At 29.8% G+C, this 15,167-nt stretch overlaps 3 protein-coding genes and 1 pseudogene across 3 annotated transcripts in view; 1 reads left to right on the top strand and 3 right to left on the bottom strand.

Moving 5' to 3' along the window:
• The window catches only part of LOC125842141 (serine/threonine-protein kinase BLUS1-like), a 287,074-nt gene that overhangs the window by 2,281 nt on the left and 269,626 nt on the right, over positions 1–15,167 (top strand). The window lies entirely within an intron of this gene.
• On the bottom strand, positions 289–1,352 carry LOC125842170 (NADPH-dependent aldehyde reductase-like protein, chloroplastic). The gene has a single exon (XM_049521403.1). The coding sequence runs from the start codon at positions 1,254–1,256 to the stop codon at positions 441–443; it is 816 nt and encodes a 271-aa protein (XP_049377360.1). The 5' UTR covers positions 1,257–1,352; the 3' UTR covers positions 289–440.
• LOC125841761 (UDP-glycosyltransferase 86A2-like) lies at positions 2,556–7,717 on the bottom strand (annotated as a pseudogene).
• Positions 9,640–12,516, bottom strand: LOC125842145 (protein KINESIN LIGHT CHAIN-RELATED 1-like). The gene is made up of 3 exons (XM_049521373.1): positions 11,646–12,516; positions 10,383–11,291; positions 9,640–10,034 (listed from the first exon to the last, which is right to left on the bottom strand). Exons 1-3 carry the CDS (start codon positions 12,311–12,313, stop codon positions 9,794–9,796), a joined length of 1,818 nt encoding a protein of 605 aa, XP_049377330.1. The 5' UTR covers positions 12,314–12,516; the 3' UTR covers positions 9,640–9,793.

Raw genomic sequence — 15,167 nt, forward strand, 5'->3', positions numbered from 1 at the left:
GTAACTTTGAAAATTACTCAAATTGACTTTCGAAAAGCGCAACATGACAATTAAAAGTGGACAGAGGAAGTATTATCTAAGAAATTCAACACAAGAAATGATAATTTCATTCTTTTATTTTTATTGTCACATATTCTATTTTACTAGTGTTAATTGGGTTAATTTTTATTTAAATTAAATTATATTTAAATTTTAAAATTTGAATAAATGAAAACTACGTGAAACATACCTGCAAGTTATATATTTTTTTTATATTAGTATCATGAAAAAAATACAACTTAATATTAATCAAAATAAATATAATTTGGCTTTCAAAAATCACAAGAAATAAGTAAAAGTAATCTGAGGGAGTAACAAAGGAGTACGAACAACTTTATTCAACTTGTTAATAAGTTAAAACCAACACTACAGAAAAATCTCGCATGCAACTAAGTAACTGATCAGATGTAACCGCCATTGACACGAATAATCTGTCCATTCACCCATTCAGAAGCATCTCCGGCCAAAAATCCGACGACCGGAGCAACATCCTCCGACTGGCCAAGTCTTCCATGTGGACACTCATCAATCACCTTCTTCACTTTCTCTTCCGTTGCTCCATTGAAAAACATATCCGTCGCTATCGGTCCCGGCGCCACACAATTCGCCGTTATTCCTGTTCCTTTTAGTTCCTTCGCCAGTATTTTCACCATTGCTTCCACCGCCGCCTTCGACGCCGTGTACGCACCGTTCCCAGCCCGAAACGACGCTGACGCAGATGACGTCACACATATAATCCTTCCTCCGCCGCGGCGTTTGATCATTCTGTTCGCAGCTTCCTTACAGCATAAAAAGGATCCACGAGTATTCACACTAAAAGTCAAATCGAAATCGTTGAGATCTGTATTCATGATCGTTGGACGCTTTTCGTCACACACGGCGGCGGAGTTCACTAAGATGTTGACCGGAGATTGAAAAGCTGATTCAGCTGCGTCAAATAGGGATTTCACTGAGTCTGGATCTGAGATATCAGCTTTAACGGCGACAGCAGATACGGCGGAATTATTCATGGATTTATTAGAATTGATTTGAGATACGACGTCGTCGGCTAGAGTAGTGGAGTTTGAGGAGGAATAGTTGATGATGAGCTTAGCACCGAGAGAAGCTAAATGAAGTGCAATCGCTTTTCCGATGCCGCGAGAAGATCCGGTAACGATAGCTACCCGATTTTCGAGCGGAAATTTTTGAGCAGGTACGTTTTCGTTTGATTCCGCCATGAATGAAGAAATTAAAGCTTTGAAATTACTACTACTAAGGAAGATAAATCAATAGAACCAAGTCGATGATATATAAAAATCGATCAAACTGATGATTAAAACAATTTACCCTTTTTCAATTCAATTATTTAAAGAAATGCAAATCTTATGATTTGAAATCCCAACATTACCTTACAACTTGTTTTAAAATAATCACATATTATTTATACAACATTTTTATATTAGTTCTTCCTCTTACTCTATTTTTAGATTTTTTTTACCAAAAACACTCATAAACTATACCCTTAATTTAAATTTTTTATCAAATAATTAATGAATTTTACACAAAAATATGTGCAGGTCACATTGCTCTCCGTAAAAAATTTCCCATATAATTTCATTATTGGTTGGAAAAAGCACTCTTATTTGCTAAAAAGAAATTAAGTTAAAATGGTGTTGCAAAGAGACATGATCTACTCTTCTCCTCCTTTACCAACTTAACGAAGTTGAAGCTTAATTTCACATCATTTTCACCTTCTGTAAAGACAAAATGTAAGTAGATCAATAACTATTTGGGGCATTTGATATTTGAAGTGATCAAGATTCTAAATTTCATATATGGCACTCGAATTTTGTTCTCCATTATTAAAAGTAAAAGTCTCAGGTGACCACCATTTCTTGCAGTTTCAATGAGAAAAAAAATATTTCAACTAGTAATTTTTTAATATCAAATCAAATGAAAAATAAATTAAAACAAAGTTGCTAATAAAAGGATCTACATAATGCCAAGTGTTGTTGCCAAAAAGAATTCACAATATTTTAGATGTATCACGGAATGAAAAGATTTTTTAATCTTTGATGATTTAGGGAGTTTTGCCGAGTGTAATATGAATTACACATATTTTTTAGGAATTTCATTAATTTTTTGTCAAATTTTAACAAAGGGATGGAAGTTGTTAAAGTTTAAAATACTTAAAGGATGTTTTTTTGTTAAGAAGAATAATTTAATTATGTAATTTAAGTTAGGAGTAGTTAAAGGATGTTTTTGACCAAAAACTCCTACTTTTATTATAAGTTTATCATTCAATGTATGACATTACGTAATAATGGAGAATAATACAATCTATTCGAACACTATATTTATTGAAACAATACATTGCAATTTACAATACACCACAGTTCACATTACAATACATTATGATGACCATCCAAATTCCAAATAAAGTGTGAAAAAAAACAACAATCACATATGATTAATAATATCGTAAAACTCGAATGAATACCAATTCATGTAATAATTTCAATAAATTCAAACTTATTTTATTTACATACTCTTCCTATGAAATTATCTAAATTTCTCTCTGATGATCCTTCAGCTCTTAATAAATTATTCTCTAACGTTTTCTTCACTTCCTTAATTGCATTTCTACACTCATCACTCAATTTTCCGTACATAAAATTGTGTATTTTCTCTGAAATTTCAACCTTAGTAATTGGAATTTTATCGCACAAATTAAGTCTGATCTTCCAATCATCGACTACTAATTTTCGATTAGTGAATTGATCATTGAGCAGAGGGAAACAAAACAATGGAACTTCACACCAAATGGCTTCCAGGATTGAGTTTCAGCCACAATGAATCAAGAATCCTCCGATTGCTGAGTGAGTCAACACTCATTTTTGAAAACAGACCACAAATTTCTCCTTCAAAATCTTTAGGTAACCGGTTCGGGTCATCGGAACTTACAATATCAGGTCGGAGCACCCAAATAAAACTAAACTTTACTTAATGACAAACCATAAGCTATCTCTACAAGGTCATTTTTGGTAATATAGGCATGCATAGCTACCAAATGAGAGTTCGAAGTCAAAAGAGAAAAAAAAAATATTGTCAAAAATTTCAAAAGGGTACATCAATTTTTTTTTTAACCAAAAAGGTAAAATCACTCCTGAGGAAGCGATATTCTTCGAAGAAAATTAACTCCGTTTACTCCGTTAAAATAAACAAAAACCGCTGCATTTGTCGATTTTTTTTTATTGTTTTTATCTTAAAATCGCTGCTAAGGCAGCGAATTTGTCAAATTTGTTTTTTTAAAAAAAAAAAATCGCTGCACTGGCAGCGATTTTGTCAAATTTTAATTATTTTTTAAAAATGGCTGCTTCAGCAGCCTTTTTTTTATATAAAAAAAAATTAATATCGCTGCAATAGCAGCGATTCTTTTTTATTTTTTTATTTTTCTTTTTAATTTTTTTTTCCAAAACTTCTTTTAAGAAAAAAGTTTAAAGACAAAACGTAAAAGTTTTGGAATAAAACGCTGCTCAGCAGCTATTTAAAAAAAATAGAAAATTTAAAGAATTTTAAAGAAAATCGCCGCAATTGCAGCGATTTTAATTTAATTTTTCTATGTAAAAAAAAGAAAAAACGCAGCTTGAACAGTGATTTTTTTTATTTATAAATTTTTTGGCAAATTTGTTGTTGTGGCAGCGATTTTATGATTTTTTTTTTTGACAAAATCGTGGCAGCGATTTTGATATATTTTAACGTAACGGAGTAGACGGAGTTAATTTTCTCAGAAGGATATCGCTCCCTTAGGAGCGATTTTATCCTTTTGGTTAAAAAAAAAATTTGATGTGCCTTTTTGGAATTTTTGACAATTTTTTTTGCCCTTTTGACTTCGGACTCTACCAAATGACATGTACAAGACAAAGGTTGCATGTTGTTTTAAGTCGAGCCGGTGGGTGCAGTCGGACTCGAACCACATGCTAGTAGTCACACCGCTCTTGGTGAACTCGGGTGGGAAGATGGGTCCTATAGCGTGAAATGGTTTTTCAATTTGTAGAGCTGATTCGAGCTCTAGAATAGTGTTACATAAGATGAAATCAGCATTTCTTACATCATTAAATGCATTGAAAATAATTTGATGACACATTGAGGTTGTGTCTGTTTCTTGAAGATATGACATTAGGTCCTTTGGCTTTATTGATTGGACTCCTGGTATGTAGTCAATAGGATCTTCACGCGTATCTGACCACAAATCAAACAATAAACATGAGCCAAAATTAAAAATAAATAAACGAAAAAGGGTCAAAATTATCCTTAAACTATTCGAAATAGATTAAATATACCCTTAAACTAGTCATGTAACTTCAAGAGATGAAGATGATAATAAAGGGTAAAACCTAAAAGCTGGTTCTGTCCAAAAAGATATGTATAAAAGTCCATATTTCTTAGCCAATTTTCCAGGAAACACAGAGAAAGAATCAGCAATCAAACAGGTCACTAGAGGATCTAATTTTGACTATAGTTTTCACCAAAGCTTCTTCAACATGAGTTGAGAACACATGTAATAAAGAAGCCATGAATTGGTCATGGTTCAATGACCTGTTAAAATTTACCGTTTGCCCATCAGACACCGTCATATAACGTATATCTAGGTCTTGATGACCTTGAACACTATAAAATATGTCGATATTACTATTCTTTTGAGTGATCTGATAGTCTGTGGACTCGATATTGATGAAGGTGATAGTGAAGCCTTTTTGTGCAAGCTTGATTGCTAGATGGATTGTGAAATGGTGCAAAGTATCATGATATACTTGGGGTAGCTAGAAATTTCATTAAAATAATAATATACTCTGTAATTTCATAAGTAAAATTGAAGAAGGATAGGAGAGAGTAAGATAAGAATACAAAGCATGGTAGCAAGTAAGGGTGTAATGGACGGATTGATTTGGGTTTTTTAAATATCAAACCAAACCATTTATGTCGAATTTTTAAATCTATAAACCAAATCAAATTAATAAAATTTGAATTTTTCAACCTTGGATTTTTTCTGGTTTTTCCAATAAGTGTTCGTACAAGCATATAATTAATTTGTGCTTCAAATATTTCTTTAGTCCTACCAAAATACAACTATCGAAGGTGTTTATTAAGAAAATAACACAAAACATGAGATGAGTGATGACACTAAAATACTGATCAACAAAAAATAATAATGAAATGCATAAAACAACTCTTGCAAATTAATAAGTTATAATGAAAATGATCATAATTTAAAAGTACTAAATCATGCTAAAATAAGTCTAACAAGTATTAATTACATGACTAAATATTAAAAAAAAATTAAAATTAGATTATGTATTTTAATTGTCTAAACCAATGTAAAACTAAATAACAAATATTCAACATTATTATTGTTACTAGTATACGTGCCCGCGCGTTGCACGGATTTTAAAATTAAAAAAAAAACTAATAAAATCTACTATTCACTTTGTAATGTATATTTTAAAAAATAATTATACAAATCAATTAACTTATTTATTTGTGCATATTACAGTATCATTTTTATTAATACACAATTTAATATTATGTTTATAGTTATAATTAGCTACATTTATTGTTTTTTAATATATTTTGTTGAAATTTTAATAAAGATAATATTACTTTCTTTTTGTTTATTTTAGTTTGATTAAAAAAACAAAAACTTTATATGTTTTACATGTTTGGTCTACTATTTTTTATTATGTTAATCGAAATAATATTATATTCTTGTTAGTAACTTTTTAAATCTAATTTTCACATGAAATGATTAAATATTTAATTGTAGGCATGATATTCAAATTTTTTAAATTGTGTCTTTCTATTTTTCTAGAACTCATATATTGATTACATGATTTTTTTAAAAAAATCATCTAATTATAGTAATATTTTATTACTAAATAATTTTTAATTTCCAAATCAATTTCGAAAAACGCATTGAATCAAAAATGAATATAAAAAGGTTAATCCTATAAGATTTAGCTGTTATTGCAAGAAAAAGTCATTAAAAAGAGTTGCAAAATCAGCGAGGAAAAAAAGTTGTTGTATATGTATTTTTCACAATTTGCATTCAAATATAATTTGTAGTTACACTGACAGTTATATATTTCAAATTTATTAATTTTATTGTCTAACAAATATTTTAACAATTGACATATTTTCATTAATAAAGTATAAAATAACATGAATTTTTTTAATATATTTTAAATAAAAATTATGTATTAAAAAAATATTCATAAGTTTTTGTTCTTTCATATTCTATGAATTTTCAATCAAGAAAATCATAAATTAAAATTGAAATACATAACTAAAGAAAAACAATAAATTTCATTATCCCATGACCAACAAAAACATTCATCGTGTTTCTCTCCACACAATTCATATTATTTGTCTCATCTCATGAACAACAAAAACATTCATCGTGTTTCTCTCTACACAATCCAACTATTTTACAATAAATCTCCTACACTAATGAAGGAGTAACATATCTTATTTTGATACTAAAAAAATAAAATGTCATAAATCATGCTTTAAAAGAATTAAAAACACAACTATAACATAAATAAAAAATTAAATAAGGCCAAACAGGATTTAAAAAATAAATAAATATGTATTGCTAAATTTAATAGTAACTATTGTAAAAAAAAAAAGAAGATAAATACGAATGGAAGACTCCATCATGCATGGAGCATTGTATTGATTAAATGTGTTTGTCCGCACGAATAAATAGTAATTAGTTAGTAAACATAAAATTTACTAAATTCTTAAAGTATCACATAAAATTATGATTAATAAATGAAAGAAATAGTACCCCTCCTTCAAAATAATTGTCATATTTTATTTTTTTAGAGACAATTTAATTAATATTCAAAGCTAATTCAATTAGAATAAATCAATATTTTTAAAATTAAATTTTAAATACATAAAAATTATAGAAAAAATAATATACATTATAATTCTTTTCAAACAAACAAACGCAGGTCTCTCTTATTAATAGCAGAGTAGAATTGCATAGTTTACATAAAGTTCATTAAAATATATGAGATAATAAATAAATCAATTTATAAGCAGAAATAAATTTTGAAAAGTTAATTGTCCAATTAATGAGTTCTTTTTTTTGTATAATAGTAAAAAAAAAAAGTTTATTACTTCAATATCAGATAGAAAAAACTCAAAGTACAGAAGCATAAAATACCTAATATATCTTGTGATGAATATAAATACCTAACATATTTTATGATGACTATAAAAATTTGGTGCTTTATCTTGTATATACGTATATAGTGGTAAAAGTAAAGTAATAGTAATTATGTATTAACAATAAAACTAACAAAAGACAAAAGATTCAACATAATCATCCAATATAAATTAGAATATCTTTAACAATTCAATTAGCATCCTACAATTGCATGCAGTTAAGGGAAACAATAATACTGTTTTGAAGAAATAACAAAACATGTCATTGATATGCATTTTTTAAGTCTGAAAATGGTCAAATATCATCGGAGAATCAGAGAAAACCCAATATACATGAAATTCAATGTCTTTAATCTCATTTATGCAGAAATTTATATAAACCACAGATGAAATCATTAACCACATCATTCTTCTTAATCCTTTCTCTAACTTCTTCCGTGCATCGAGACTGCTGATGTCCTCCCATGGATCCTCTTTCTTAAGATCTTGTTATGAACTTGGTTGTTAACTTCAACACCAACAATGTGTTTGGTAACATTTCAAACACAACCGGTACATTCATGATAGAACTTGTGAGGCATTATATAATTTATTTTGTGAAATATTTCTCTAATGAAAATTTTCATTTCAGAGAAAACTAAGAAGTGGGCAAGAAAAATGGGAAGTTAGATAAATGTGGGTTTTGTTAGTTTTATATGTTTTAGTTTTTAAAAAACTGTCATGTTAATTTTTGAAACCGTTTTAAATTTCTAGCTTGTTTTTCAAATTGTAATTGTATTATTATTTAATATAATTAAAGATAATTATTAATTAATAATTAACTACTTGATATTTTAAAATTTTAAAAACACTATCACCTATAGATGTTTTAAAAAATTAATTTTAATTAAATTTTTGTATTATATATTAATCAGTTATAAATCCACAGTTATCCAAATTTTTTTATTATTATTTATTATTATTATTATTATTATTATTATTATTATTATTATTGAACAATTTACACTTTTATTTTTAAATTATATTTCAAAATTGGAAATTTTAAAATTCAAATAGAAAAAACAATTTTCGTGGAAACTAACCAATATACAATTCAAATTCATTCTTATCCAAATTATAATTTACCTTTTATTTTTAAGTTGTATATTAAAGTAGGAAATTTCAAAATTCAAATTTAAAACAATTTTCATGGAAACTTTAAAAAGAATTAAAAATTAAAAACATGTACCCATGAATTCAATTCAAAATAGTAAGGAAGTTTCGATTAATTTAAAAGAATTTTAAAATAGTAAGGAAGTTTCAATTCGGTTGAATAGGTAGTTTTTATTTTTTAAATGTATTTCAAAAATAGATAATTGAGTTGCTTAAAATTTAAAACTTAAAATAAATTGCTTATTAGTTAATCAAATCCTATTCTTTAGCAACGTGAAAATGTGGATAGAATTTGCTGACATGTGTTATTTTTTTATTTTTTTTTATAAAAAGTCATATTTCTTTTTAAAATTTAATTTTTAAATACTTAAATTTCAAGATTGATTGTGGCGCTGACACGTATGCTGTTTTTCTTCTCCTTTTATATATAGATAGATTCTTAATGTTGAACTGATTTTTTTTGTTAGCATTAGTATGAATTTGATTTTGATTTGAGCGTTTTAGAATTACTAACATTATATGGACTATAACCTTCATTGGACCATTCAAAATCCTAAGTTTGTATTTAGAAATTATATCCAAGTAATATTTTTATATAATATAAAATAAAATTTTAAAATTATGTACATAGTGTCAAATTAGTTGGGTCTCGGGTTAATTTTTTAGTTAAGACCAACCCAATCCAACCAAAGTATAGTCAGATATTTTTTTCTGATTTGACTCTTTTGCAGTTTAATTTGATTTTCGATTCGATTTTATACCCCTCAATAATAACAAAATATAGTACCAAAATGTAAAGCAATTGAAGTAACATGTATTCAACATGTAGCAAAATACAAATAGAAGAAAATGAATAACACGATTAGTAAATAATACGTACTACTAATAAGAAACAGCGTAGAGAAAGCTATCCCCTACCTCTCTCACACAATGAGACAACACTTTGCGATATAATTTTTTGTGAAATATAATTTTTCAACAAAGGATATTCAACTTTCTATCTTTTAGGCTAATGTGGCTCTGCTGCTACTCCTAAATTTATTAAAATTTCCCTTCTTCCTTTTATCATTTGGATAATAATCCTAACAGAAATGTTGTCACCAAATGACATAATACCCATATCAGCTATACTATAAGACATTTTCTCTAACATCTGATCTTTGTAATTTACTTCCATTGATAAACATTAATTGATTTTGTTGAAACTGAAAGTAAAATTTGGAGGAAAAAATGACAACAGAAATATCTTCAAATTACAAACTGATAAACAAAGATGAATGACAATTCAAAAGGACAACAACCAATAGGCTTCACCAGATTATAATGATACTATAGCTTAGCTCCTATACATACCTCTACAATGTTACAGAAATTTTTTTGCTAGATAGAATCAACTTCTGAACCCAAAGGCAGACCACTTCTTTGATGAAGTCTCCTTCTTCGTCGTCCTTTTAGAGTTTGGATCAATAAGATTTTCTAAGGATTTCGGGTTTTTGTTCCGAGATCTGCCTGCTTCTTTCAATAATTCAGCCAGCCTCTTTTTCTCATCGTTGAAATCAGGATTTGCAGTTCCAAGTTTTTCTTCTCTCAGTTTAAGAACGTACTCCAGAATCTCAATAGCATCATCCACTCTGTATGTTAACATAACATGTCAGAACAACCTTCACATAAAAAATAAGCTTTGAAAGGTATATAGAGGCCACCAAACCAGTAATGGCTATTCTCTAATGACGGTAGAGAGGTCATTTTCATTAGTGGAATAGAAGTAGAGCAACATATCGGTCTATCCTACCACAAATGTAACCTCTAAGCGGTACATGAGCATGACAGTTGATAATGTATATAATAAACCACAAAATAAATGTAAGATACTTGTAATATATGGCTACTAATTCTTAGTCTAACAAGTTGGCATTGCCTATACCGGTTCTTTGTTTCATCTAGAGATGTAAAAGAAAATGCTCAAATATTAATATTACCTTCCAATAGCATCATAAGTGGCGGCAAGATTGCTATAAACACCAAGGGTATCTTGATGACAATGGCCACACTCCTGTTCCAGAATTTCTCTAGCTTCTTCGAATAACTCAGCAGCCTCATCTATTTTAAACAATTGTACAGAAGACAACCCCATCTGATTTAAAACAACTCCGAAGAAAGCTGATTTCCTCTCACCACTGGCTCTAAGTTTTGTTACTGCATTTTCAAAGGAACTCCGTGCCTCTTCATATCTCCCGACCATATAAAACATAACACCCATCCGTGCTTCTATGCCAGCAATGGTACTTTGCTGTCCTGGTTTATCCTCTAAGAGTTTCATTGCCTTGAGCAGCAGTTTCAGGGCCTCCTCAGGTTCATTAAATAACTCATATATTGCTGAAATTTCCATCAATCCACTGGCAATATCTTCGGGGGTTGTTCCAGGTACAGGTTTTGCATATATTCTTAGGGCATTCTCACAATAGGATCTGGATTCCCTCAGTTTTCCTGTCTTGTAGTATAGGTCAGCCAGCCTTACATAGACAGATGCAACTGAAGGATGGTTGTCACCCTTAGATGATTTGAAAACAGTGAGTGCTTTCTGATAGGAGAAGACGGCCTCATCAAAACGAGACAACGACAAGTAGATGTTCCCTATTCCAACATCAATAGTTGCGACCTCAGTTTCCTGTCCATTGGCAATCATAGCCATGTTGGCAAGTACAAGGTGCTCAAGGGCTAACTCATAATCGCCTTTAGCCTCACATATTAGAGCCATCAAACGACGATCAGCTGCCTCTTCAAGAGAAGCTGGAGGACTGTGCACACGATGGATTTCCAGTGTTTTCTTGCACAAACTCTCGGCCTCATCAAACTGCATTGCCTGAACGTGGGCCTCAGCCAAGTACCTACAATTCCAGTTTAGCTGTCTGTGTCAGAATAATTATAGCCAAGAAAACACATCGCCATCTTGAAATCAAATGATTATCAAAGGCTTATTGACCTCAATCAGAAGCATCTGTTAACTAAGTTTTACAATGAGTTCATCTGCCTTGCAGTAAAATGTTTTTGTCTATCCAATTCGATTATTGAGAAATACGAGCTACAATATTTGGAAATATACAAGTAACAATAGGTTTATCCCGTCTACAAATGCCAGAACCACTTCTACAGATAAACATATAACATAAGAACTAAAACACTAAAAATGCAAAATTTGCAAAGACTTCAAATGCTAGGAGCAATGAGATAAGATACATTACCTACAAGTCTCTGCGACTCTAGGATCTGTGTCTCCCAATGCTTCCATCTGTGTTTTCAACCCTTCCTTGTAAGACTCGATCGACCGATCCAACTGTCCTAGCATAGAATACGTATCACCAAGCTGCATATACCCTGAGAAGGCCGCAAGAGCATGATCCGCACCTCTTGAAACCTCCGGCACCTTAATCGCCGTTTCTAGCACCGGAATAGCCTCATCAAATCTCACCAAACTACAATATATAGCTGCCACAACGTGCAGACTCATAGCTAGATCCAAACTCGGCTCACCATCAACCGCGCACCTCTCAAACGACTTCGCAGCTCGTAAAGCATAGTCTAGTGCTTTGTTCGGTCCTTCGCCGGAGGCAATGGTGTCACGCGCTAGCTTTAACAGGAACGGTCCTAGATCCGGATTGTCAAGAGATGACTCGTCGATTTCAACCTTCTCCGGCGGGGATTTCTTCTTTCCGGAGCTCCGATCCGGAGATGGCTTCGCCCGTGAAGTTGACGGTGATGGAGGTCGTCGTGGCGCAGGTGAGTTTGTTTTCGGGTTAACTTGTTCGGATCTACTAGAACCCGGCCCGTTTCGGCCGTGGTTCTCATCGGAAACTGATATTCTCAATGCCGGAGTTTCCGGCGGAGTTTTGATTGAAACTAAACCCGGCATTGCAACAGCTCGAAAATGCAAAAAAATGAAACTCACAATCTTTGCTTAAGAAGTTAATTAATCTAAATTTGGCAGACTATAATCTGTTGTATTAAGCAGTGATTTTGTGATTAGTGAATAGTGAAGAGGTAATTAATGGGATAATTAAGGAGAGAAAATGAAATTTAGCTAACGTAAACCAACTGTTAAGAAAATTAAAACATTTGAGGTGAGGGAGAAGGCAAAGACTTTGAGTGGACTTAATACTGAAAAAATATTAGGCCAGCTCAGATTTGTGCCGTTGTAAAGTGGGCCCAATTTTGATGACGTGGATTCAATCTGAGCTGGAAGGTATCATTTTTTATTTGAGAAATTTTCATAAATATTTAGCTTAATTATTCAAAACGGATATATATATCAAATTAATAAATATGTGTAATATGTTAGGTACATTTTAGATATAATTCTCTCTTTTGATTGTAGTTAGTTAATATATATATTTTTAATTATCATTTAATCAAAGACAAATTGGTATAATTTTGGTGTAAATATGTATCTTGTACGAATGAATTTTTACCTATTATTATAAAGAAATCGAATGTTAAAATGCTTATTTGCATCAAATTTAACTAATTTAAGTTAAACAATTTAAAATTAAAGTGAGGATAAATGTATGTGTGTAAGATAGTTATTTTGTATATTTATGGATCCTAAGTATAATGTATGTGTAAATTAGATATTATTTTAATTAATATTTTATCAATTGAGAAATTATATAAGAATACTTTATGGTTTCAATTTTTTTTTTAAAAAAAACTAATAATTGTATCTTTAAATATAATAAAATAAATAATTGACGAGCATAGTTTGGTGAAAGTATTATTGTAGGTTGTTACATGGCATAATGTTGTCTTAAATCATATAGTCGTTCCATGATTAGTATGATTAGACAAGTTTTAGCTTATGACTTTGATTGAAACAAATGCAAACTATTGCAATAGTTGGGTTTTGATATATTTATTGATTGAATAGATAAGACGGTTATCAATAAAGATTACGATAAAATGACAAATAGTTTTTAGTTCTTAAATTATAATGGTAAAATTATCTTTCTATAGAACATTTATTCTAATATAAGATATTTTAGTTCAACTTTATATTTAATCTGATTCTAATGAAATTTATAAATATAAATATTGGGTAAAAAAAACAAACAAATTAAACGCGTAAAAATAGATGAGATATTTGTCCAAAACAACTTTGGATTTTTGGATTACTTTGGACACACTCTTAATTATGAGTATCATTTAGATTCTATAGAAACTATAGGATATAATTAGGTTACTTTTATTGGAATTAAATAACTTAAGATACCGTTCTCACTGTCTTTTCTCTCTACACACATGTGCTGGATCATAATGATTTCTTTCAATTTGTTGAAGATTTTAGTTGATAAAAAAAATTAAGAGTTGCAACAACAATATGCTAATTAAACATTATATTTTTGTTCTTTTTTTCACATACGTCGAGGTTAAATATATTAATGAAATTTTGAATTAGTGAAAGTACCATTTCACTAATTTTCAGTAATTATATTAGTAGTTAAAGTTATATATAATGTAATAAATTAACTTACAAACAAACATTTTAAAATATCACAAGGTGTGAATTTTTTTGATTTTTTTTCAGTATGTTTATCCTAGTATATTTTGAATTATTTTAGTGAAAAAATTAATTTCATCACGGGAACAATTAGGAAGTCATTTGATAGATAATAAAAAGACAACTTATAGAATATATGTCGAACATTTATTTAGAAGCACAATCAATTAAGATCACCGGTAAATATTCGTTGGCATCTCTTTTTTGGGGATGGGCGTAAATGATGATGGACCTTAATTAGTTGCCAATTTTTGGGCCAACAAGTTGATAGCAACCTCATTCTCTTGCAACTTAAAAGTTTTCGTCTTAAATGTTGGGTTCCACTATCTCTTGTATTTGAAAACACTATGGCTTTTTATTTTACGCATCGATACTTTGAATTTCGAAATAATTTTAGATATATAGTGACTTTAAATTTTGTCACATGTGATTGAACTAGAGGACATGTAACTTCACACGCCACAAATCTAAAATTACTCCGAAGTAAATAGACGTACATTTTTACACACTATGAATATGACTTAAGCGATGGTCCCAAAATCGATATAGGTGAATGAGAGTTTTATTTAAAATACATGTACTTATAAAGTTGAAATTGAAAAGTTATGTAGGAGTGTGGTTACACTGGCATACTGCATCTGCCTTATAGCTGTCTGCATTTAGTTTACAAATTTTATGGTGCGTGGCTCCTATGCCACCACAAAATATTTGATTGAATTAAAATATAGATTTATGCCATTTTCTGAACCTTTTTGTATGATGTGATGTTATTCAAATATTATCAAACAAACATTAATTCATCCTAATTTAACAGTTTGTTGGAAGGGGAAATAAAATAGTTTCTAAAAGTTTTTTTTATTTGAAAAAACATGAGACAAAGTACTAGAAAGGATATATAAGAGCATGACTTGTGTCATTTTTATAAGGTTAATCACTTAATTATAAGGATAAAATATGAAAAGACATTTAAACTTGGCCTCAGATATCATGAAAATATTCTAACTTTGAGTATGCACGTCTAGATATCTTAACTCGTCTTCATTGTGTCAGTTTAAAACTCCAACTACAAAATTATTATCTAGACATTTTTAAATTATGTGCCACATTAGCATTGGATATCCACCAGACAACATAGAGACAAGTTAAAGTATTTATTATCAATTAAGATCAAATTAAAATATCTAAATATGTACTTTCAATCGAGATGTGCAGT

The sequence above is a fragment of the Solanum stenotomum genome, chromosome 10 (assembly GCF_019186545.1).
Source record: "Solanum stenotomum isolate F172 chromosome 10, ASM1918654v1, whole genome shotgun sequence".
Classification (NCBI taxonomy): domain Eukaryota; kingdom Viridiplantae; phylum Streptophyta; class Magnoliopsida; order Solanales; family Solanaceae; genus Solanum; species Solanum stenotomum.